The sequence below is a fragment of the Branchiostoma floridae genome, chromosome 2, assembly GCF_000003815.2.
Source record: "Branchiostoma floridae strain S238N-H82 chromosome 2, Bfl_VNyyK, whole genome shotgun sequence".
Lineage (NCBI taxonomy): Eukaryota > Metazoa > Chordata > Leptocardii > Amphioxiformes > Branchiostomatidae > Branchiostoma > Branchiostoma floridae.
Window position 1 is genome coordinate 31,265,828 of NC_049980.1, and position 26,954 is coordinate 31,292,781.

General features: G+C 40.9%; 1 protein-coding gene across 9 annotated transcripts in view; it reads left to right on the forward strand.

Annotated features, from left to right (window-relative positions):
* Window positions 1-498: 498 nt before the first annotated feature.
* Window positions 499-26,954, forward strand: part of LOC118409989 (A-kinase anchor protein 13-like) — a 90,141-nt gene continuing 63,685 nt past the window's right edge. For 2 of the 9 annotated variants that reach the window (XM_035811421.1, XM_035811424.1), the window contains exons 1-7: window positions 8,495-8,670; window positions 11,424-11,467; window positions 16,347-16,494; window positions 17,218-17,514; window positions 23,110-23,293; window positions 23,826-23,992; window positions 26,610-26,674. In XM_035811421.1, the coding sequence (XP_035667314.1) occupies window positions 8,556-8,670; window positions 11,424-11,467; window positions 16,347-16,494; window positions 17,218-17,514; window positions 23,110-23,293; window positions 23,826-23,992; window positions 26,610-26,674 (1,020 nt within the window). In that variant the 5' untranslated portion in view covers window positions 8,495-8,555. Of the gene's footprint in view, window positions 1,131-8,493; window positions 8,671-11,423; window positions 11,468-16,346; window positions 16,495-17,217; window positions 17,515-23,109; window positions 23,294-23,825; window positions 23,993-26,609; window positions 26,675-26,954 lie in introns of those variants that run through there. The other 7 variants (XM_035811423.1, XM_035811425.1, XM_035811427.1 and 4 more) reach the window with 6 other exon arrangements.

The window sequence follows — 26,954 nt, forward strand, 5'->3', positions numbered from 1 at the left end:
TGGTCACACAACTTACGATTTGCTAAGGTAATTGAGACAAACACAAAACAAAACAAAATGACAGCTGTGGATTCCATATACTATTATAATAGTTTTATTTGTGTATTGGTTGAGCCCACAATCTAAGATCATCTAAAGCTATCATAATGGCTTCTTCGCGGCACTGGGTACGACCGTGCAGTGTCCCTTTCGCGAAAGCAACGCCCGATAGGTCACATTTTGATTGCTGCAAGCTTGCAAGGTCAATAAAAGTAAACCCAAAATAGTGTCTGACAAAAATAGTGCAAATTTGCTAAATGCTGTGAATAGTCGCCAGGGGAAATGGCAACACATGAAATTTGCAACTGTATGGCAAAGTATTCATAATATTGGGCTATTTCTTAGTTTTCTTGTTTTGTCAAAATCAGGTCGCTCTCCGACATGTCCGACTTTCCCGCCACACACCTGGTCAGCTTGACCAATCACGGAGTAGCGCAATCACGTGCTAAAAGTGACGTCAGATTATTTGCATACTCCAGGTAAGTTATTAAAATATGGCGGACGAGCAAGTCATGAGTTAGCAAAGTCAATTTATGCCTTAATTTAGCGCCATACCGGGTCTCACAGCTGGTTCCCACGTCGCCCAAGACGACCCACAGTGTCCTTACAACTCGTTGGAAGTGTAGAAACCTCCCGGGAGGAAGACTGCGTGGTTTTGAACAGGGAAAACAAGTTCGGCAAACTCTCAACTTGAACATGCTGAATGGTCGCCCGTTGGTAGGAACGTGTCATGTGGACTGGAGTATCTGGTGCCTTTCCACCGACTGGTGAAGTGAGTGGAGATGTCTGATCCATGTACGAGTTGACCGACACCAGGAGTACGGACCTACGTTATTTTTCTGTGCGACTAGAGGACGCAACACTCGAGTTCCGATGAGGGAGGGGACCGCCACCACCACGTAACGAATACCTTTGTGCACAGACAATGTTTGAACAAGGAGTTTCCGCAATGGAGGGGCGGACTGCAAAGGTCTAGTCCGGGACCTGGGGGCTGATCACATCGTACTGGCAAGTTTATTCTTGGAGTAATACATCAATCCTTTAAGGAAGTCGCAGGGGCACACTCACAAGGACTACCATGGTCGAGAATGGTATGTATTTGTTTTGAACATTTTGGGGTGGCCCAGTGTTTTGAGAGAAAGAGATTTCCCAGGCTTGCGTGACACGGACCTCTTTGGACTGTGTGGAGAGCTTTGGCAATATTAATGAGCCCTCTTACCACACAAAAACACTCCTGAGCAGTCCAGAAGAGCCTGAGCTAACAGTCAGAGCTGTGTGACTCGGGGCCAGCACCCGAGCTGCCCTCATAACTAACCTGGCAGTTTTATGCTTGGCTGTGCGAAGCAAATCTGCCCCAGATAAATATAAAGTAGAAACAGGACACCAGAACCGAACCTTAACACAACTAGGTAAGCCTGCGAGCACGCCCTCTGGAAAACTCCCCTAGAGTTGTCATGTCAAATTGTGATAGAGAAGAGGTGCATCATGTGTGAGATATTTGGTGATGATTAATTTGTGAAGGTGTGTAGGGACGGAAACATCACACACCCAAATCTGTCAGCTCACCTGGACCGCTCAGGTGTATCATGTCAACATGGCACCTCAACAACTTCTCATGTTTCTCAGCTTCTTTGACCAGCTCAAGAGGCCCTCTCCGGAGAACATTCCTTGCCCAGGCTAGCGGCTAGCTTGTCCTGGACGTTCAGGCCGCCCATTGCGTAGTCACGATTGTTTTTTTAACTGATTAGCCCAGAGGGAAGGGGTCATCCCTGATCTGGGTAACAATCCTCCGTGTCTGACCTGTTCAGAGAACGATCCCACCCTTGTCAACTAGCGGTGATTTTGTGCTCCAAATTTGGGGCTCATTAGCCTCAGAAATAGACGATAATTACCGCGACTTTACGACGTCCCTAGGGGCTGGTTAACTGTGATTTAAGTAACGGCTTCCCGGCTTCCTTGGCGAACCAAAGTTGGTTCCTGTGTGAAAACAGTTTCTCTCACTGTCGTCATTGTCACACCCGTAGATACGTATTACATGTACATCTACAGTCCTTCGTACTAGTAGCCCTTTTGGTATTGTATGGAGTTCTGAGCCCTAGCCATCAAGTCTGGAACAAAGTAACGTACATGTACTAAAAAATTGGAACTCCCTTCGTAACGGCCTCCTTGGGGGTACCGTCAATGCTCTACACGTCATTTAGGAAACAAGCAGCTAAATGTTACGATAAATTTTAGCACACTGCTCTTTAATAGCTGTATGCTACTTGCAAATTGAGGCACCAATAACTCTGTATACCAAATGCACCAATTGTGCTCTGTGTTAAATTTGAGCCGTCCAGCTACAAATTACGTGGAATTCATATGGTATTTTACCTATGAAGATATGGTGCTATGAATGCTGTTTTTTTATAATACATGTATTGATAATTCAATCAATTTGATAGTGTTATCTCATATATACCATATCACTCTCAGCTGGGCTACTAGTAATAATGTCATTCTTCCCAGTTTTCTGGACATTTTTTGAGAAACAAGTAGTATTACTGAAGTTTGAGTAGCCTCTAAACAGTCGTAATACTTATATGTATGTGAAAATAGAAATCTAGTGGCTGCCATAGAGTAAAATATGTGAACAGAGGTAAACTTAGCAAAACCTGGGAAAGAAATTCAAAGTCCACCTCAAAAATTGTGATTACAAAAAGTAGTTACTGACAAATCAATATGGATAAGTCAATCTTAGAGTATACTTGTTTTACTCACGGTTTGCATACCTAGATGTTTGTTCATTGCACCACCTCCTTATACTATTTATAGTTTGCTTAGGTTATAACCATATTGTATATCCATATAGTGTATATCGTTAAACCAGAGAGTGAGTGACTGAGATATTGTATATAGTAAGTTACACTTTATACGGATGTTGATAAAAGTTAGTTCTTGTAGCCATTACCCAGACATTATTCTATCTCTTTCTTCCTTTCAACTTGAAAGAGAGAGAATAATGTTGGGGTACTGGCTACTACCGGTAGTAGTGTATTCAAAAGAGAAATGCTCTCTTAGTCTCTAGGCTTGAAAGTTTCAAGCATATATAGAGAGCATTTCTGTTTTGAATCAAATACACTACTGTACTATGTGTACAATTTAAAATTTTACTTTGGACACAATCTATAATATATAAGTCTTGAAGGTGCACCCAACTTTAACCCTAAATATATCCTCTAGACATGATTTGCTATATATACCCTTTTGTCAGGTTATGACCTTTGACCCTATCAGGAAACTATGCCAAAGGTCATTGCTAGAATAAAGGCCAATTACTGTTTAATTAGTTCCAGAGGCTGGTGTACAGTGAATGTACAGCCTCTCCCAGGCCACCACTCAAAGGACTCAAGTAAAAGTGGTCACTATAAATTACATTTTGTATATATTGTTACAAATGAATGTGGAACAGTAACCCATTGGTGAAAAAAGGGGAACAAGAGAAAAATTGTGGCTCTTATAATGACAAATGTCATGTTTGTTGTTGTATAACAACATGGGTGTGTTTGGTCCCACCCAGGAGTACCTAAGCAATGTGGGTCTACCTTTGACATTTGCACCCACACACTCCAAACCCACCCCCTGCACTTCACTAGATTTACAACTGAGTGATTACTAGCACATGGTGCTCTGCCTTCTGCTTTTCTGGACAACATGGATCAACACCTTGTGCTGCAGAATAGCCCAACTCCTCACTTCCTAAACTACAGAGCCATGCAATTGACAAGCAACAAATTAAGGGTTGGAGCAATTAGCGTAACAGTGCTGTATTAACTAAAAGCAGTATAATTGTTTACAGTCGGGGCAGTGCCCTTGTCATGAGGAACTTGCGGTGTCTTTGAGCAAAGTCAGTGAACTCAAAACACTGGCCCCACCCTGAAAAAGGCAGCGGCTGCCAAGATTCTGCGTTACAGACTGCAGAATTGATGTTGTATTTATATAATCTAATCCTGCTCAGTCTATCTGAGATCTGTCCATCTATCATATTCATTCATTATCCTTTGTCCTACTGGTTGAATGAAAATCGTCTTCTTCACATCGGATGATGAACGAAATGGTGTTTAAACAGCACATTATGTAAGTTGTTTTTGAATCCCTGACAGAACAGGTAGGGGTAATTGCTTCCACCTGAGCCTCAAGCTCACAGAACTAATGAGTTTAACAGACTTTAACTTCCTCACGTACATGTGGAGTAGTCTCATCAATTACATTTTGTCTTTAAAGTTTATGTCGTCTCTAATTTAAGGCGCTACAGGTTAGAAACGTGAAACATCACTACTACAGGTACTAATTGAAAGGTCTTACACGTGAGGTCAATACAACGCGCACCTTGTCATAGCTATATATAGGTTTGCCTTTTGTCTGGATTTGTCTTTTGTTTCAATGGAGGGTCCCGTAACCTCAACACTGAACAGTACGAACAGTAGTAACGCCAAACAAATTTTTATTTTCATTTTTCAAATCAGAAAAGAAATGAAACTGCAAATCTTGGAAGCACGGAATGGACTTTGTTTGGTCTAAGGTGTAGCATACAGCATATTCTTCACAAGTGTTAGAAAAGAATCATGGAGCAATTCTGAAGAGAGGCAAGGAGTTTTATTATCTAGATTTTGCTTGTTGTGCACCCAAGATATTTACTGTGCACCAAAATTTCTACTTAAGGTTACAAAAGGGCTTCTACACATGCAATATATGTATTTTTGGTTTCAAAAACCACCGTAAACAAAATAGATTATACTAATTCTGGCCTTATTTGCATAATCAACAAGACCAGATAAAACAATAAATCTACAATGGCTTGAAATATTTCATGGAGGTATGAGATCTTCAAACTCTTGTTACATTGAAAGGTTAGGTGCTCCAGTGGACTTTTTCCCAGAGATGAATTTGGGGTGGCCCTCTTGAAAGACCCTCAAGTTTAAAAAAACTTAAAAGTTGCCTGTACATCTGTGTAGATGCTTAGGGATGTTTTGCCCATCTCCATTTCTGTAGCCCTTTGGGGGCTGGTCTGCTGGTAGTGTCTTCCTCATTATTGCTGAGTGCTAAGTTGAGAAAGCAGCATGTTCCATTTCCAAAGGTATGACTCAGCTGGGTATCAAGCTCAAACTCCACCCACTCGGCCATTGCACCTGTAGAGTCCTGAGTGTGGACATGTATGATGTAATGCAGGGTAGCAGAGTCCTTAGTGTGGACATGTAATGCAGGGTAGCAGAGTCCTGAGTGTAGACATGTAATGCAGGGTAGCAGAGTCCTGAGTGTGGACATGTAATGCAGGGTAGCAGAGTCCTGAGTGTAGACATGTAATGCAGGGTACCAGAGTTCTGAGTGTAGACATGTAATGCAGGGTACCAGAGTCCTGAGTGTGGACATGTAATGCAGGGTAGCAGAGTCCTGAGTGTGGACATGTAATGCAGGGTAGCAGAGTCCTGAGTGTGGACATGTAATGCAGGTAGCAGAGTCCTGAGTGTAGACATGTAATGCAGGTACCAGAGTCGTGAGTGTGGACATGTAATGCAGGGTACCAGAGTCCTGAGTGTAGACATGTAATGCAGGGTAGCAGAGTCCTGAGTGTAGACATGTAATGCAGGGTACCAGAGTTCTGAGTGTAGACATGTAATGCAGGGTAGCAGAGTCCTGAGTGTAGACTTGTAATGCAGGGTAGCAGATAGTGCTGGGAAACTTGCCAAGTACAACTGAGCTGACCTGTGGTGATGGGATGGAGACCTTTGGCAGGCCAGCCTACTGTGTTAGTTTTACTCAGGGAATCAATCATTCAGGGCCATGCTTCCAATTTATAGCCTGGAGTCAGGGTTGGACAAGTTTTCTAAAGTTCACCTGCCCTATCAGGCAAGTACATAGAGAATTCCCGAACTAACTTTTCACTTGCCCGGACATTTTAATGCCATTTGTCCAAGTATCTTAATTTAAATTCCATCAATGGAGTTCTTTTATTCTTGGCTCTATTTTTATGTGTTGACCAATGCTTGATGCTATGACCGTGAAAGTAAAAGTATATAAAAATATCTCTCCTGAAAAATCTTACTTGCCCGATCGGACAAGTGGGGAAGCACCTTTACTTGCCCTGGACAATCGGACTCATGAACTTGTCCAACCCTGGTAGTCATTCCCTTGTGGAAGTGGACCTTATGGGAACAACTAAAACTACAGTCAAACCTGCCCGAGCGACCACCTCTTCTCAGCGACCACCTGGCCATTTCGACCGCTTTTTCTCGGTCCCGATTTTTTTCCCATTGACGTAAGCATTAATCGACCTTTTCTCAACGACCACCTGGCCAACGCGACCACGACCGGTCCAAATTGGGACCCATAACGACCTCATTATTTTCAAAATTGAGGTTTTTATCGATTTTTGATGATAACTAAAGAGATTTTGTGCCGAAATCGGCCAGTTTGCGTCGATGCTATGTTTAGAATAAAGATGGCGGCGGTCAATGGGTGGGTCAATGGGGCAGTCTACTGTAATATGGGAGGAAATTTCGTTGTATACATGTAAGAAAATCCGAATTTAGTTGTTACAGAAGTTTTTTTTTTTTAATCCATATCATATAAAGTTAACGGATGCTGAAACGTATATAGCCTCATACTTTTTTTAAGAAAGATCTGTGTAGCTCATACCTTTTTAAGAAAGATCTGTGTGAGTGCTTTTGTCCAACTGTACTGTACATTCACCCGTGGGTAAGTACGCTATCGGGACGTACCGGGCATCGAATTCGAAAGGTGCACCGTAGTTATTTCAGATACGGCGATCAAGAACACAGCGACATATAAAGGCTTGTATAGCAACTGACAGCATCAAAGTTCCCTTACTGTCTAAAATGTTAGTGTACAAATATTGAGCTTTAAAACACTGTATCGTATAAAAGCTTGATAAAAGCTTGGGGTTAAATTTACAATTTACAGTGTGCGTGTTGTATTTGACATTAAATACCTCGCTTCTTTGCGTGCGTGCAGTGTGCTTGCTATTTGCCATTTAACACAACGGAAACCACTTATACTTTGCATCGGGCATGTTTTGAGTCGATACTCTTCTCAGCGACCACCTGTCCAAATCGACCACTTTTTTCCGGTCCCCCGGGTGGTCGTCTTGGGCAGGTTTGACTGTAGTAAGAAGCACAAGGCTGGACTCCAGGCTAAAAAATGGAAGCATTGCCCAATGATTTATCCTAGTACTCCAGGCTGTCCAATTTTCACAGGGACAGCCGTTCTCTCTGTTTGTAGTACCTTGAGGGTCTGTATGCTCTTTTCCATAAGGAGTGTGCAGGCTATTTTGATTTCCCAGAATTAGTCTTATATATAGACTAGTCATGGCTGTGCATTACAATTAGCCATTCAATCAATGATAGCAATTAGTGGTTTGACCAATGAGAAAGTGGCTGTATGTTCGTCAAACTTTGCAGTTAGTTACTACGTTTTGACAGAACTTTGAGAAAAAAAAATTGCCTCCCTGGCTTTAGTGTGATACTAGTACTATAGGTAGGGTGTGCATTCAATAGTACATTGCGTACATATTGTCAAATGGACACTCCTGATTGGCCACTGTTGTCACTATATATTTATAATGTAAAACTGTAATAGATTTATTTTAGTCTTTCCCAAAGTTTTACCGTCATTTACTAGAAAAATCAGGCCCTTGTTTATCTAATCAGGGAAAGGCAGCCATGGGCTGAACAATGATCAAATGGAGTGTTTGGCACACATCCAAAGAACAACCTACAATTTTCCTGGGGGTGGGACCAACTTATACAAATGTGATGTTATGCATGTATTGACCAATGCATGTCATGATATTGATGGCTTTGTACGCAGGTTTTTGTGTATATTTACTTGTGTCATCTTTCTTTTCCTCAGGTACATGCACATTGTACGTGTCCCTAACTAGTAGAAGTGCATCATATTTTTTTTTTCAGATTTCCTCCTTTCAGTCTAGCTGGGCTTAAAATTCATTTTTGGGAATAAGATTAAGAGCACTGATGCACCTGATATAAAATTGTATAAAGTAAAGAAGAATTTCTGCAAAACATTATTGCAAACTTAATAAATTACTCACTACCTCTCTTTATAGCTTGATGAATCTGAAATTCTGTAGCTTGCTTCAAAAGGAATTCAGCAAATTTCTAAAGGTTTTATTACTTCTCTTTGGTACTTAACTTTAAAAGATATATATACTGTATATTTGCTGTATACTAGTGTACAACTATAAGATATACCTTTGGGTACGTAATCCTATACAACAGAGTATAAATATCTTGGTGCATGGCCGCACCCACAGTTAAAAATCAGGTGCACCGCTGTGGGTTGCACAAGAGTGCATATTTCCAGCCCTGTGTAGGTATGACGTATTGTTGTTGCTGCCAGTAAGATCAGAGGCAAGGAAGCAAAACGAGATAAGCCTAGCTTGGGTGACCTTGCCTTGAGTTTGGTCTAGTGAAGAGGGAGGGAGAGTCGGCTTTGCAGCCATGGGGAAGCTAGTCCAGCTGATACAGTGGTGCTCCCAGACTCTTTCTTCTGTGGATTCTTACCTCAGCTTCCTAACCGGCAAGCGGAGTTTGGGTGTGCGGGAGAAACAACCTGGTAGGGAAGTTCAGTCTACCGCAAAATTGACACTAATTTGAGTCAGAAAATTGCCATGAGGTAACGTGGGTCATACTTCCTGTTGATTCAAAGCATTGTCCTTGAACTGAAGTTGAATTGTTAATCATAACTAGTAGAGTGCCGCAGATCTTGAAATTTTCAAAAGTTGCAGTTGCTGTTTTCTCATAACTAAGTATGGAAAATGCTACTAATACTTTTGTGTATACAGACTGTACATGTATTGTGATAGTGTACCCTTAAATTTGAATGTATTGTAGATAAACTGGAAGGGTGTGGACATCACTTGTATTTGTAGTACTTGGGACCAGTATGTTGGAACCGTTAAGACACAGGTCCAGTATTTAGTGCTGGACCTGTCAAAGAAAATGTCAAAAATTGAGTGGTCAACTAGCCCCATTAATTAAATAAATTAGGTCCTTATTATCATGTTAAGATAAGCGTAGGATGTGATGATATGACCTCATCGATTATGTAAACCAGATCTGTGACTGAAATTATGTCATGCATTATGTTATGTATATCAACTTTCCTCATCAATTATACAAATTTGCTCCTGTAAATCATTTACTTAAGCTATCAATGTTCCAACAAACAAGACGATCCATCAAACTGTCAGACAAAATTGGCCCCTAAAATCCACCAAAAATGGGGGCAAAACTTACTCTCTCTGTCCCTTTGAAAATCATGACCATGGCATGTCTACAACATGAGATATGAAATCCACAAATTCTGCTGCGGTACCATGACACATCACTAGGGCTGACATAAGCCATAGCATTTCATTATCTGTTAGAGACCTACCCACATTCCACATATCAAAACGAGATATCAAACCAGGAAGTCCTGCTGCAGTACCTTAACAGGCTGCTAGGGGGCCAAAAATCTAATCGTTTCCAGGTCTCATCAAGACCTACTCACATATCGAATATCAATACAATCCATCCAGGCGTTCTTGAATTATGCTGGTCTTCTACATACAAGCATACAAACATACAAACGCTACCCAAAACATAACCTTCTTGGCGAAGGTAACAATCCACCTAGGTATGGACAGACATTGCCAGCACAAACTAACAGCAGTGACTACAATATCTCCATCAAAATACATATTCCCCACATGTGCACTGAATATGAGTTCAGCATTCTGAATGGTAGGCTAGCCTCATCACAGCGGTTGGCATGAGTTGACAAATAGGGGGCAAAGGTCATGGCAGGGCATGCCCCACAGGGGCCCTGGGGAATATCACTGCCAATTTAGGGCAACCACTTGCTACCCTTGAAGTGTGTGTAGTCCAGTGGTTTAAAAGCGGCCCTGCCTCTGGAACTAGAAGCTGTGAGTTTGAGTCTGGCTGTGTCGCTCAACCGACATGCAAACTACTGGAACGGGTTGTACTTGTAGTCCTTGTACTTGAAGGACGGGATGTTAAGCCGTTGTGCACTGTTCATTGTGCTTGTCGAAAAGAGCTAGGGGAAATTGCCCTGTACAATGAACCTGCAAATACTGTACATAGCGTTTGTCTTCTCTGTCGTGACCAGTGGTAGACTAGCTCTTCAGTGAGCTAAAACTGGATCGAGATCACTTTTTTACCCTTTACTATAGTCAGTATCGTAGGATTAGGACCCAATAACTAAATCCCTCCTTATGACAACTAAAGAGTAAAAGACTTAAGTGGTGAATGGACCTAATTTTGATCAACATGGGAGAGCTAACACTCTAACTGTTCCTCCAAGCCTGAAAAGCTTCTAGATTGGTCCAAACTTTTCAAGGAAAAGAAGGATTCAAGGATTTTAAGTGGTATTCTCATTTTTTCTCATTTTGAGCTTTGACTGTGCAATGCATCTCTGACATTGACGATGATGAATTCTGACATCTGCCCTTTTCCATTGGTGTTTATTAGCCTCCATAGCAGGCTCTCTGGGGCCTTTTTTGGGCTCATATTACACTTTCGCTGGCCATTTCTATTTGTACTGGGTCGCTGATTGCTGGCCTTTTCCTCCTCTTGGAGGCTGGCAATCAGAAAAGGCCGGCAATCAGTGACCAAGTATATACAAATAGAAATGGCCAGCAAAAGTGTATTATGAGCCAAAAAAGGCCCCAGAGAGCCTGCTATGGAGGCTAGGTGTTTATGTTGACAGTGACCAATAGCCACCTCACACTTTATTCTGTGGTTTGATATATACCTGTCACTGGCCAGGCATTATAATATATCACTCTAAACACCTTGTTGTGGGTCATTAACCCCTCAGTAGTACTAAATTTGGACGTGTCAAGGTTGCTTTGGCATGCTTGGGTTAATAGATGGGTGTTAAGATAATAATCTGTTCAAAATAGGTCATTTGAGTGTGCCAGGCTAGTCATTCAAGGTTAAACTGACCAAAGTTTCAACCCAATGTTAACTATGATCCTAGTACCTTTGATTGACATAGTCCATGTTTTTGCTTTTATTTATGTGTGGATAATTCCGATGATATACAAGTATTGTACTGATAAATTATATTAATTCATTATCCCATTTAATTGCTTTTTATTATACTGTACAAGCATACACACATACGTTTTGTACACACGAAGAGCAGTATTTTGGACTCATGTAAAAAGTGGAAAAGAAAACTTATAAAGCTTCACCAACATTTACGGAACATGTTTGTATGTACTATTCTTATGTGTATTGTTTCATGTAGAATAACCTGTAAGTAATATAATTTTCTTACCTGCTTTTTTCCTTTTTCAGAGGGATGTCGTATGGCCTTGTCACCCAGTGAGGCTCCAGTCTATGTAAGTATCACCAACTTTCTAATATTTTTTTTCAATCTGTATTTAGCCTTGAGTACAAAACCCTTTGGACCGTTCTCAATAGTTCAAGGTTTCTGTGGGATAATTTGCAAAAGTTGCCTGTCATCTACATTATTTACATACTTAGGCACTGTTTCAGCAATGATTACATACCTCTTTGAAATGTCAATTGTCTGTCAGGCCTTTAGCAAGGATTTTATTGTAAGGGGGCCAAATTTCTTGGTGAGTTGTGGCAAGTGATAAAGATGCTAGTTGTAGTAGTATTGTGTGTGTGTGAGGGGGGGGGGTGAGGGCATCCACCTTCCATGGTGCAGAGTTTTAGAGAACTAAAAGTTAAGATAGTGTAGTCTAGGGTATCCTGGGGGCAAAATGCCAGAGAGGTCACAGTTGAAGACACACACCACAAGTGACCTACTGGTCAATAAGAATTTCATGCTTGTCAGAGGATCTGCTCCCCAGTGTAAGGGCATGGCAACTTGTACATCATATATAACTTAAAAAGTTAGCCAATCTTGGATACTTATAGGAAGGATGTAGTTTGTGAACCCTTTACTTCCAAGAAATGTTTGAGCTTCCCACTGTTGTGGACCATTGTAAACATTGATATGCCACTAGTTGGAGACAACAAGCGCTGAAGTGTCTCTCGTCAGCTGTGTACTGTGCTGATGTGTTTGCACAGAAGACATGGTCATTTGGGATAGGCCTGTTAAGAATGTAGGGAAAGTGCTCTGGCTCCCTCATTGGACAGACAAATCCAGCTTTGCGGTGGGGATTAAGACTTGAGGTTTGAAATGTAGGTAAATGTGTTTTCAAGTCAGTGTTATAGCTACGGCCGCGTGGCACGTTGATACACCCGATCCCTCGATCTCGGAAGTTGAGCAACGTGCGGTCCGTACAGTTACTGGATGGGAGTCCCAACCAAGGACGACTGGATTGCTGTAGCCAGACCAAGCATGGTCATTCCACAAAGTCGTCTTCCGGGAGGGACGTAAAATGGGGGTCTCGTGCAAAATACACCAGATGATTCAGGGCTCGAAATACTTTTTTCTGCACACCTGCACTGGTGCAGGTAACATTGAAAATTACCTGCACCACACAAATTTTACCTGCACCACTCTGAATTTAGGAAGTATGGATCATACTAAAATTGTTCAGGAACCATTGCTATTTTTTTCACTGTATACTTTATAGGTAGTAACAGCCAATGCAGCTAAGAACAATCAACATACATCTACATCATAGGACATTTATGTATAAAACCCAGTACATGGACCAGTGCAGGTTAGGTGCAGGTAGACACCAGAAATACCTGCACAGCTCCAATTTTACCTGCACTAACCTGTATATGCAGTGGTATTTTGAGCCCTGTGGTTATTATTAAAAGTGAAAGTGATCTCAGACCTGTTAAGTTCACTGAAAAGCTGATCTTCCACTGGTCATGACAGAGAAGACGGACACTATGTTCAGTATTTGCATCTTCATTGTAGCAGGGAGTTTTTCCTAGCTTTTTTCGAAAAGCACAGCATACAGTAGACCACAGCTTACCGTCCCGTCCTAAGGGCTGTGACCCTTTTTAGCAGCATGCATGTTTGTTGAGCGACAATTCAAACTCCCAACCTCTTGGTCTAGAGGTAGGGTCACTAACTGCTGGTTCAGGTTTAAGATGGAGGTAAAAATGTTTTTTGAAATGACTGTCAAACATAGCTTCACTACATACATGTGCCAATAGAATTAGTGCACCCTTCCTATATAGGATAAGTTGCAGTACTTCTTGTGGCAGATAGGTGGCAGTGTAACAATAATTCTTTATCAGTAAGAGTAACTTTCCTAAACACAGCACGTCACCGGAACGTACTGCGCCTGCGCGAAAAGTATAGACATGCTAAACCTTGCTAAACCCCAGGTTTACTAAAGGGCCGCATTTAAGAAAGTACGTGCGAATATAAGGGTAAAATCCCGTGTACGTTTTGCATGAAACCATGTCTCTAACATATACTGTGCAACAAGCGGGATTTCAATGCAACGTTGACCAAACCAAGCCCCAAAACACCAGGGTTCGCGCAGGCGCAGTACGTTCCGGTGACGTGCTCCTAAACACAATATGGACTTCTAAGGGACCAGGGTACCTCTTTGGGTCCGTAGATTAGATATGATATATACAAGATTTAGAACTCAAAACTTGAGGCTTATAACAATGAATCTTGATGTCTATAAAAACAAGAAGTTGTCAAACTACTGCTACATTATTGTGAATTAAGCTTTCAAAAGTGCAAAAATATATGTTTTACTTTCAGTAAATTTTTATGACAATGACAATGAAGAACTCTCAATGTAGAACTAGGAACAGATATTGCATGATGCTTATAAAACTATTCAAAGAAAAGTTGTGTAATGAAAGAAAAGTAGAAATAGTTTATGGTGATAGAAATCCAATATCAATAATTCTCTCTCTATATATATCTGTTGCCAAATATATCTTTATATTTGCAATGGAGCATAACAACTGAGATATAGGATTTCTGTACCAAAGAATACAACTTTTCCCATTCACAGAGCTCTCTTTCAGTGGAAAATGTAAGGCAAGCTAAACATACAGGCACGAGCTGACCTAAGGCGGCCGTTTTGCACAGATCACGTTCCCTCCCTCTTTGTTGTACGCCTTTGTGCATATATTTTGGGTTTCATGGGAATTATTTGCGGTATCGTTGGCCAGCTTTGAACCCCTCGCAGAAGAGTCATATCGGTCCCCACATAAGTGACTGATGGCATGAAACGGTGCCTTTGTGTCCTATGGTCTCACCTTAGCTGTTTGTAACAGTGGGTCCCTTTCTTGAGCTATTTTCTTCATAACAGTGTCTGTAAATATAACTTGTGTTTTTATTTGGAGGTGGTGACAAATGGATTTCATTCATGGTGAATAACTGGGTAAAGTCAAATCAGCTGACAAATTTCATGATTGTAAACCTATGTGCTGTATGAAAAGTAAACCTTTTTGTTGACTATATACACAGAACAAATTGTTTCCAAATAGTCTAACTTTTCCAGCTCACCCAGACCAGTTATGACAACAGCAGAAGTTGGTCTATTGTGACAAAAATTGTAGTCATATTCTCTCATAATCATATGATATGAAACTGCATTGCTCAACAATTGTAAGAAATACTTTTACAATGCAATGAATGGATATCAAATTGCTAAACAATTTACTAAATTTGTATGTAACAGGTCTTCTAAAAATCTATTCATTCTCTGGAGTGTTCATATCTAAATCATAAGGAACAGTAACTTAAACTCCATAGTATGACTAGTGCATGATAAAGTAAATTTTGAAATATTATAAACATGATAATTAAATTAGCATACACAGAAGACATTATGTACAGTTCAATTGTCAAAAGAAAATACAGTCTCTTTTGCACAGAATCATACATATAGCACAGATACATGTATTGGCTGTAGATGTAATTGACATAAGAAGATTGAAAAGAGTCTTGGGCAAGATTATGCTGGTTGCCTGTTGCCTTGACCTTGACCCCTGAAACAGCAGTGATTAACCTCTGACCCCTAATAGAACTACACAGGAGATGTTTGTCTGTGGAGGCTTTCCTGTCTGGTCTGGTTCTTGTTGGGTACATTATGGGACATGGGGAAACCAGTAGGAATGCCCCCAAGCTTTTACAGCAACTAATTTCTTTCTTAAAGTGACAACAGTGCAGACTGTTGGTGGTATGTTGTTATTACTTAGTAATATTACCTTTGCCAAGAAGGTTTTTTGTAGCATTTGTGGGTAGAAGACCAGCAAAATCGAGAGTGGTGGTTTGTAGGTAGATATTTGGTATGTAGATATGTAGGAAATTATTTGATTTCAGGCTCCCTAGGCTTGTTACAGTCCTATTTTGATATCTTGTTTTTACTTTTTTTATCATTCATATAAATTTCATACATGTATATGAAAGGCTACTGGTTAGCTACATGTATAACTTAACTACTTGTAAATGTTACCTGTAATATGAGTAGTCACCTTATAGGATGTGGTACTTTTGTCATAACCTCAGCAGGAAGTTAGTAATAGTAGAGTCAAACCAAACCTGTATGATTTACCACCTGGCCACATGCACCTTAGTACCTTCTAGCCATTGTGACCACTTCTTGGTGGTTCCTTGTACAATTTTGTTATAAATACATTAAGAATAAGATAATAAGAACTTGTCTATAGTGACCACCTGTCAATATAGTCCAGATTCTGTAAATTGTGTTGAGTGGTCTGGCCTGAGTGGTCTTCTTTTGCAGTTTAGACTGTGCAAGCATCCACAGGTAATGTATGACAGGTTTTCCCAACAAAATCACAACTGTGTAGTAAATACATGTACCGTTGTGTATATAGAACCACTTGTCCATACAGGCCAGATTCTGTTGGTCTTAATTGTTCTTCTTGGGCAGTTTTGATTGTATAAGCATAGGTAATGCAGGGCTAAAAATACTTTTTTCTGCATACCTGCACTGGTGCATGTAACATTGAAAATTACCACTCTGAATTTAGGAAGTATGGATCATACTTAACTAAAATTGTTCAGGAACCATTGCTTTTTTTTCTTTCATACGTTATCAATGCAGACAATAACAATCCATGTACACCTACATCATAGGACATTTATGTATAAAAACCATTACACGGACCAGTGCAGGTTAGGTGCAGGTAGACACCAGAAATACCTGCACAGCTCCAATTTTACCTGCACTAACCTGCATATACAGGTGGTATTTCAAGCCCTGTAATGTATGACAGGTTCCAAAATTACAACTACTAAATACCATCGTGGAACCTAACCTAAATCTAATGTTTGTGTTTTCCCCTCTCCAGGGAGGGAGCACGATCGTCGCTGCCTTTGCGGAAGACAGCCCGCTGCCAGAGGGGTGTGACTTTTTCCTCATCTTCCGAGGCTCTCAGCAGAGACATATCACCATCGCCAGGCAGCTCAACGCCTTCACATTACAGGCCGTTATACCAGGTACGCTGCAAAAGTGAAGCATAGTTACTGTAAATTGTCAAACTACTGTAGTTTTAGTTTTGCAGTCACCTCTCTCGCATGCAGAATCTTTCGCACGCGGAGAAAGCGGTGTGGGAATGGTCCCAAGACCATCCGCTTGCCTGAAGTTACATGGTGACTGTGAAGTAGTGTCCATTGGTGGCCAGCCACGTCAGATTAAAACATTGATAATAATTCCTTTATTTTCACTGTAAGGCCTACGTCACATTTCCTAACCGGGGCCCGGTCGGGCTGTTTGCGGAAACGAAAAATTTAAGTTTATGGCAATAAATATGCACAATGCATGCTGATGAATTATTCTTTGGCCGTTTGTGTTGTTGTTGTCTTTTATATCATACTTATCGTTCCCGAAAGCTGCCCGGCCGGGCCCCTTTGTGGAAATGTGACCTTAGCCTAAACAAGGAAACTGAGTATACAATGTCATGGTACGTCAAAAAGCACTAACTCAAGCAACTTGATGTGGTTTTGGAAACGGTCTGACGTTTTGAACACGTAGCATCCACTACACTTTGACACTGAGCATATCTGTTACAGAGCAGGTTTTATTCTCTAACTATGAATTTATATATGAAAAAGGTACTTGCAATTTGGTATATCTTACTACCTGGATGCCTTACCTTTATTGACCCAGGACATGTAGTTGTGCACCTCTTCATGACATTTCCTTCCTTCTCTTTGTCCCAGACCATGACTGTGCGGAGGTGGTGGAGGTTTCGGTTTGTGCGAGTGACATAGCCCATCACCAGATCATCGCCTGCAGCCTGTTTCAGTACCTACACGACAAAACGTGGGACATGGCCAGATATCTCGCCGACAACGTGACCAATCAGGAATCGTTGGACTCCCCAAACGCGCCCCATGTGCAGTTCGATCTGGTCGGGGAGGACGTAGACTCGTTCGATATAGGGTTGACGAGTGCCTTCGAAAGTATGAACCTTCCGCCGTGGTGGAATGTACTTGGGACTACCACCGAGGAAGAAGGTAAGAAATCTTTTTTATACATTTCACCTTCTTCTTGACAGTAAATGACTATCGTACCAGAAAAGACTAAGGCCACACCGACTTAATTTTGTGGATAGCATCCACACGCACATTGATCCTTGTCGACAAAAAAGAAACGTGGCCACGTTACACAATAGCATACCTGGTCCATCAGAATTTCATGCTTGCCAGAGGGTCTGCTCTCCAGGGTAAGGGGACACATGGTCAGGGCATGGGGCAGCAGCAGGCCCTCATTCCTCTAAACAAGATTAGGATTATAAACATGATTAAACTGGGGATTGTCTCTTACAGTCTTACTGGAGGTGAACGTAAGACACATGAAATAAAATTAAGTCAGTGTGGTCTAAAACATTATTGGCCTCTGACCAGGGATTTTGTGCCAGTTTGAAATCAGAATATTGCTGTACAAAAGAGAGAAATGTCAGCATTCATAGATGTGCCTAAAATCCTTCAGCTCCTTCTAAAGGCACCCTCTTAAAAAAGAATAAGGAACAAAAATGGTCCACAGTGAAAAAAGCTGCAAGGCCGGTGCAATGGCCTAGTGGGTAGAGTGCTCGCCTTGCATTCGGTAGGTGGTGAGTTCGATCCCGGCCGAGTCATACCAAAGACTTTAAAAATGGTACATGCTGCTTTCTCTGCTTAGCACTCAGCATTCGGGAAAGAGCATGGAAGTTGAACGCACACCACTACCAGTGGACTAGCCCCCTGCTGTAGTGATTGCTTTGTGTGGCCCAGGGCTAAGGAAACAGAGATGGGCACCACCTTATTCGCCACCAGGCGCGGGAAGGGTTTAACATTTTTTAAATTTTGCCCAAACCTACACTTCTTCTTGAGACGAAGAGCTATCAAACCCACAAACAAACAAATAAACAAAAAAACAAACCCTCAAGCGTACAGACCCACCCATGTTTGGCGCCAAGAACATCTTGATGTCGGTTATAAAGTTGACCAATGTTTGTTCCAATGATTTCCTGATATAGATAACCCCACCCATAGTTTCCACTTAGACTTTTTATTCAGCCTGCTTCATATTGAAGTAATTTAAATACATGGCTTGTCTTATCTAACGAAGGATAAATGGTTCTATTATTACGCACAACATTCTAGTTTGACATTTCAGTTTAGTCCTAATGCATTTCAGCATACTTTGTTCCAGTGTATTGTAATACATGTCACACTAGAGTTTTGGCCAGCCTAAAAAAAAAATTACAAGAAAAAAAAAGATAATCTCTACCTATCTACCCAATTTTTTCAGAACTGAAACAGGAAACACAACATTTTTTTCTTAGGCATGTCATCTATAATAATGATTATTATGCTACTAATTCTTTCTAGGTATCCCATCATCAGATGTCACCATTGTTCGATATAACTGGAGCTGCCTATTTACACAATGTATGTACAATTGAACAGGGCTGGCAAGTGAGCAAGATAAATTACCCTCCTCCACAAATCGCACCCCTTGAGATGGTGATAATGGTTCGTTCCCCCAGCGGGGCTGGTTCAGAATGGAGGAAACATGTGCAGCAAGGATAAAATCCTGCGCTGCAGAGGAATCAATAATATCACAGCGGAGTGGGCGGCCTGCAGCAGAGGGGTATGCAGTAGTAGACTTGCTTTGCATGCAGCGTGCATGTGTAGCACTGAGGATAATGGTGGCCCAAGTCTTGCCCCGCTGCACCCATGTTGTAAGGTCAGACCCTGGCCCTTAGCTATAAGTATAACACTGGACTGGAGCTGCATCCATCACAAGTCTCCTCTGACTGGGGCTTGCCCTGTGGATTCACCCGAGATATACATTATGACCTTCTTTATATGGCCGTTATGTTTGCCTTGTAGCCCCGGCCACACATGCAGGGTATGCTCATGATTTGTGGGCAGGCTCCGCCATTGGTGGACTCTGTTTGCTCAGTGCATCCCTCCCCGCCCGCCTGAAATGAATTGCCAGGGTTTAATTTTTTTCTGGGGGTCTCGGGAGAGTCTGAGCTAACGTTAGATGTTTGCAGCAAACCACGGGGGCTGCTCAGATATTACGTACGAACTCTGGCCATGTCTGTAGAAGAGGCGATCGTGCGCTGACAAGGTAGACTCTGCAGCAGACTATTGCAATGTTCACTAGCTTCGTGTGAGATGGCTGCAGGAGCCATGCAGATGTACTACTAGTAGGAAAGCCAGAGTCTTAGCTGGATCAACAGGGGAGCGATGTGCAATATGTTAGTGTTGGTCCTGGTATGGATGTACTCTGCATGCTCTTGCACAGTGGCTCTCACCGCGGTCTGTATCGTGATAGCGGTGATCATGCTCGTTACAGGTAGGTTCGTTAAGAACTCGTTAGTTACGTAGTGATGGATGGCATGGTGTTTGATTAAGTGGTCTGTGTACATTGGTTAAGGGATAGATTGCCTTTTAAGTGAAGACTTCATGTCATAAAAAGCTGGATTATAATGTCTGTGCCAGAGTTTTCAACCCAGCCAAATGTACAAATTATATAACTGCACTGTTATAATACTTTAAATGCAATTATTTTTGTTGGGATTTAACTCCAAAGTAGGAATGTAATTGTTATGGAGGTTTATGCAGCATTTCAAAAGTTCAACAACGGAGGTCAAAGACAGTGATGTAAATGGAATGTTATATAACTGTAAAATTCAATGTATTTGTTTTTGTCGAAATTTCAAAAAACATTCAGGACAGGAATAGTAACAAGGTTTTGCAATGTTTTATGTTCGGCGTCAAAACAATACTCTAGCGCAAAAACGCATGTTCATGGTGTTATGATTTCATATTGGAGAAGCACCTATTTAATAAGATAATGTGAAAATAAGACCACCTCAAATATTTCAATATTTACAGTAATTCATGACTACAGGGTCAACCTTGACTGCATGTCAACCCATCCAATAATTATAATGATATTATAATGAAGAATAAATTATTAGATAGATATAACATTTCTGTTCTCACAGCACAGCATCAGTCCTATAGAATGCATCGTAACCTCTACCATTTTCCAAGAAGCTCTTTGCCAAGACTGTCATTATTTCTGCTTGCTGACAGTTAATGTCTTTGAGCAGCAACCAGGAAGCATCAGATATATCCTGATAACGTGTATAGGCAAGACATAGATCTTAACCATATTCCTGTTAAAAAATCTGCACTTTCAAAACTTTAAGTGAAAATAGAAAAGAAAATAGGAATATACTTTTCATATCATGCTAGATATTGGAAGATGGAAGAACTTTGAGAAAAAGTAATATGGAATAAAAAGTCAGTTATTAAACTGGCAGAAATCAAAGGTACATAATGTCCTTGATATAAGTTATAACATAGAGAAGGATGTTCCCACCAGATTCTGTTCCTGCAGGAAATATGCACAAGGGAGTTCTTTGAAAACATAACTGAAAGGAGTTTCTTTAAGATTCTTTTCAAAGCATTGGATGCTTTGAAAACAGGCCATCAACGTCATTTTGAGGCCCTCACACGTCATGTTGAGGTTTGAGAAAAACTATCACCATGTTCAACATAAAGTTAGCATTATTAAACTGACAGAAACTAAAGTTACAACATAATAAAAGAAAATTCCCACCAGAAAAGCTACAACATAAGAATACTCCCACCAGAAAGCACACAGGAATTTCTTTGCACCATGCAAATGTAATTGAATGGATTTAATAAGACCGAGTTTCTTTGAGTCGAGCTCCTTTCCATTAATTGGTTTGTCAGACCTTCACCCAAGTCTTGACTCTTGGCATGTGCGCAATGTTGCTTGCAATTTCATGGAGTTTCAACAGCCGGGGTTTGGAATAACAATGGTTTTGAACATACAATGTTTGAACATACAGGTAGATTAAGATTACAGACTGTGACAGTAACTAGACAGTCAGTGTCTTCCACTGCAGTTCGTCTTTGTTGATACTACGGCTGCGTGGCGCGTTGGTACACCCGATCCCTCGATTTCAGAAGTTAAGCAACGTGCGGTCCGGACAGTACTTGGATGGGGGACCAACCAAGGACGTCCGGATTGCTGTAGCCTCACGAAGCTTTCCACAAAATCGTCTTCCGGGAGGGACGTAAAACGGGGGTCCCGTGCTCGAGGAGGAGCCTCGACCACGTTAAACAGCCTCATTACCCTCACTTTGGGTACCTACTGACTGCAAAATACACCCGATATTATTATTATTATTATTATTATAAAAACAAGGCCATGTTTGGAATTGTGCTCTCGATGCAAAAGCACCACCTACCTACTACCTACATCATTTACAATATATATCATAGCGGCAAACATTTGCTTACCAGTGACAGAAAACATCCCACCCAGAAATACTCTAAGAGTGCTCAAAAGGAATCTTTTAATTTAAGCCAGCATTTCTTTGGTACCAAATATTCGTAAGCTGTTTACGTTTTATGTATTCATGTTATCTGTGGTAAAGTTGATTGACAGCTTGTGTGCTGCTTGCTCTCTCCTGAACATTTCAGCTTACTGTAAATGCAGAAATGTTCGCGGTGGATTTATGTTCGCGGTTTTCGCGTTGGCCATCTCCTTGCGAATTTACAACCACCGCGAACATTTTTCCAGGGCATTAAGATACTACAGTGCATGGTGCTACCGCGGAATTAAAACCACCGCAAAAAGTCCTTTTTCCTGCTACCGCGAAATTAAATCCACGCAAACTTAAATGCATTTACGGTAGTAAATTTGGTAAATTTGGGTGGTTTAATGAGTTTGTATAGACAGTTGTTGGTTTCTGCCAACAGCATTTGCTGACATTCTCATGATTCTGCGATGTGATTTGACAAAATCCAATCCAATAATCTGGCATTTGCAATGTTGTGTAATCTAATTCTGCAGTCTAGTATACAATAAAATCAATGCTAAATGGTTTTGGCTTTTTTTCATGCAATATAATCACCCACTAAAGCCTAACACAAACAGCTTGCTTAGTGTACACTGTATACTGTATAGTGATGTATTGAAAAGTCTATGAAAAAAATAGCAGTAATACAAATCACTGTCATGTACAGTCAAAACTGCCAATGGCGGATGGCCACTCAGAGGACCGATTAAATCCTGTATATATGGTCTAGACGGAATTCTTCATGTTTTTGTCAATGGGAAAATTATCAAAGAGACCACGAAAAGAATGGTAATATTGGCCAGGTGGTTCTCATGTAGAGGTGGTCATTTGCTTGGGTTTGGTTACTACTAATACTAGTAAATGTACAAGAATAAAGCAATCACTCATTCACTGTACATGTACTTGCCTACATTTTGTATGCCAATGTACCAAATGGTGTAAGTTAAATTAGTTTTGCATCATTAATGATAATGATGTTTTATTGCAAATTCATGCCCATGGGGCTAATTGCAAGAGAAGAAAGACTAAATACATGAAATGAATGAATGTGGTCTGAGTACATGTAGATAAACTAAATTCTAACATACAAATATTAAGTGGATGAATGTACATGCGATACAGAATAGGGTACTAAGTCTACGTAACTATTACAGGGTTTCTAAGTTCCCGTCTGTAGATAACTGCTCTAATTGTGGTACCCCTTATCCCCCACCAGACCCCCAGCCCAGGGAGACCTTGCTGCACTTCGCTGCCCGTCTTGGCCTACGGAGACTTGCCGGGTTCCTCGTGGAGAAACCGGGAGCAGAGACGGCCATCAAGCTGGCCAACAAGGATGGAGACCTGCCGACGGACCTGGCCAAGAAGACGGGACACGACGAACTGGCAGCGCTGCTTGCAGAGTAAGTTCTTATTATTTGAAAAGTTTTGAGTTTATTATGGAGAGTACATGTAAGAGTAATGACTTCATATGGTTACAGTCTTTGGTTATAGCATGATAAGGGTTGGAAAAGTTTTCTAGAATTCGCTTGTCCTATCGGGCAAGAACATCACTTGAAAAAAATTCAAATGACATTTTTCTATGTATTTTCACTTCCAGCATTGGAATTCTTTTATCATTGGCTCTATTTTCCTGTGTTGACCAATGATTGATACCATGACAGTCAAAACTAACAAGTATACGAAAATATCGTTAGGGTTAGTGTTAGTGTTAGTGTTAAGGTGTTACCATATTAGATATTGATATCTTTTCCATTGATATCTTTGCCATTGATATCTTTGCCTGTTAGCCCTGACAGCTACCTGAGCACCACCCCTGTCCCCCGTGTGTGGGAGACACGTGAGGTGCTAAAAGACTCCCCAGGGAAGGGTTAGGGTTAGTGTAAGAGTTAGTGGGTTACCATGTTCAATATTCACCTGTGCCTCTGTTGTTAGCCCTGACAGCTACCTGAGCACCAGCCCTGTCCCCCGTGTGTGGGAGACACGTGAGGTTCTACACGACTCCCCAGGGAAGGGGGAGGCGGCCATGCTGAAGCGCCACAGTCTGGGCTCAGCCACTCTCTCCACACAACTCAGCACAGAGGCAGAGGCCCGCACGTTAGGTACGTTTGCTTGCTAACTTTCTGTAAAATTAGCATGAAAGCTCATCTGTGTTGACGTAGTACATATTGAAGATTTTCCACTGCCTTACAACACCAAAATTAGCTTACCTCGAATTTTCAGTCGCACTTCCGTCCACCTTCTTCAGGAGTGATGATTCAGTTACTCTTTCTGTAAAATTAATGATAACTGAACTGAAAATCGTCAAACTGCACAAGAAGACCACTCAGGGAACGGATAAAGTCTGGGTTATCATGTGGACAGGTGATCACTTTAGACAGGGTTCTCAGAATGTAGTCACATTGGCCTGGTTCTCCTCTGAAAGGTGATCACTTGTACAGGTTTGACTGTATTTGGCAGTGACTGACATTTTGTTTAATTGCACAGGACTGTTTAGACATAGACAATGATGTATCATGTAGTGTTGATGTGAATTATTAGGATTTTACCATGATCAATATTGATCGACAGAGACCATATAGAGCTTTCGTTACATTTTTACAAGATCTTGCTTAAAACATTAAATTTTTACTGTGCCAAGAATACTTTCTTGTCTTATTGACAAAGTCATTCATATTCAAAATCAGGAGGTGGTTGTACAGCTAAATACCACATTCCTGTAATTAACTGCATTCACTTTCAAATCTTTTCATTGAAGCAAGTGCCAGGCCAACACTTGGGTGTTTCTGTCAGTATACAGTGCTGAACAGTGCTTTGACTCTTGCTGCAGTTGTGCATTGTGCTATTTGAAGAGATTGCAAAGCCAGAATTATGTCTGTATGATGGAACATAAGATATGTCATGATAATTGGCTATGACAAATGGTTCAACCTCACATGACTGATGTTCACCATGCTCTGTCAGTCACAGTGAATGCAGTATGATGACTGAATATATGTACTGTAGATTGCTTTATTTTGGCCGGCACTTGACTTCGTAAAGAAAAGGGAAATGATATTTTGGCTTTGTTTTGAGTTAACTTTATGATTGAAACAATAATCTTTAATTAGAGCTATGATGGACAGCCACTCATGGGGTATGGCAAGTCTACTGGTTTGCAGTCTTACATACTACTATAGTATATGATAGATAGACATATCCACAGTCTCACAAGTTTGCAGTTAAGAGTAATAAGACTCATTAGAACTTAAAATGATAAAAACTGTATAATATACTTTGTCTGACCCTTGCCTCTTCCCTCATGACCTCAATAAAAAGCAGCCTACAGGCTGATTTGAGCTTTCATGGATAAACAAAGGTTCTAACAAGAGGCGTTGCTGCAAAAATAACGGCATCAAAACCACTGCAGACATTTCAAAATTTACAGTACAGGTTTTCCCAACATAAAGGTGACATTTTGTGATTTTTCGTATGACCTGATGATCTTGTGACCCACATGCAACATATCAATTATGGCATCTTTTGGCAACAAATCAAATTTCTAAAGAGCTTTAATGTGATAATCTGCTCCTGTACGGAAACAAACAAGAACACATGATTGATCGTTAATCAAATTCCACAATGTCTTTCCATCTGCTATCAAAACAACTTTTAGATCTGCTAAGTTTTAGGTGTTTTGTCCCATATTGATGCTTCCAAGCTAGCAGGTTGATGATACAGTATTTCGGGCTTGAAATACTTTTTTCTGCATACCTGTACTGGTGCAGGTAACATTGAATGTTACCTGCACCAGACAAATTTTACCTGCACAACTATGAATTTAAGAAGTATGGATCACACTAAAATTTTTCAGAAACCATTGCTTTTTTTTTTCCCTTTATACTTGATAGGTGGTAAGAGTCAATGCAGCTAATAACAATCCATACACACCTACATCATAGGACATATGAAATCCCAGACATCCACCAGTGCAGGTTAGGTGTAGGTAGACATCAGAAATACCTGCACAGCTCCAATTTTACCCGCACTAACCTGCATATGCAGGTGCTATTTCAAGCCCTGATGCAGGCTAGTGCAGGTAGACATCAGAAATACCTGCACAGCTCCGATGTTACCCGCACTAAACTGCATACGCAGGTGGTATTTTGAGCCCTGTACAGTATTGGTACCTCATGTATAATTCATGCATAAGCACTATACCTGTACATTATTGATGGGCCTACGGTTGTCCTATTTGTGGCTGACATAACATTTTTACCTGATGTGCTGTTTAGCTTTACAGCCTTGTCATCCAATATTTAAATGAGTCATATACCGGTGTCGCCTGTTTTATGTTGCTTCCTTCTGGTCGTGGGGTGAATGCAGGCGTCTATAGTTTCATCATACACTGGTGAGAACAGCAAATGTCCAAGCAGATGTAGGGAAGGCATTACATTTTTCATATCTAGCTGCCCTTTTTGGTGTCAAGCAATTTAGCCTGCTTTGAGTTTATAGGACAGAAGGGCTATGCCATGTTGATGTTCTGCTTGAAACTGCTATTTGCTATTTTGTAAATTGCATATGATTTATCATAATGTGAGCATTTTCAGCTTTGGTTGGTGTCACAGTTGTGGCTCTGTGATGTACACTATGACAGCTGTTATGCCTTGATCTAGAGCTCTAATTATTGTACATTGTGTATGTCTTTTTGATTTGTTGATTTTTTGTTGTGGTTGACAGATGATGACATTGCAGTCCTGAAGCACCTGGATATGTGGATCGGACAGAAGAGCCCCATGCCTGAGGTAGGACACTGGGTTTACCTGAATTTATCACTGGGTTTCAGATGAGTGTGCATGTCAGTAGCCTGGTATCTGTACCAATTATAGCTGCCGGCTGAGCCTCTTCGTTCTCTCACAGGTGAGAAGACAAAGAGACTTGGCTGCTACAATAGGTTTGGATGCCAGGATAACATAATAGAGTTAGATGTTTATTTGTTAAAACATGACATATAGTATGTATGTATTGTTTTCTGACACTGTGTTGGATGTGTCTGTGTGTTATATTGTGTGTGTTTGTGTGTTT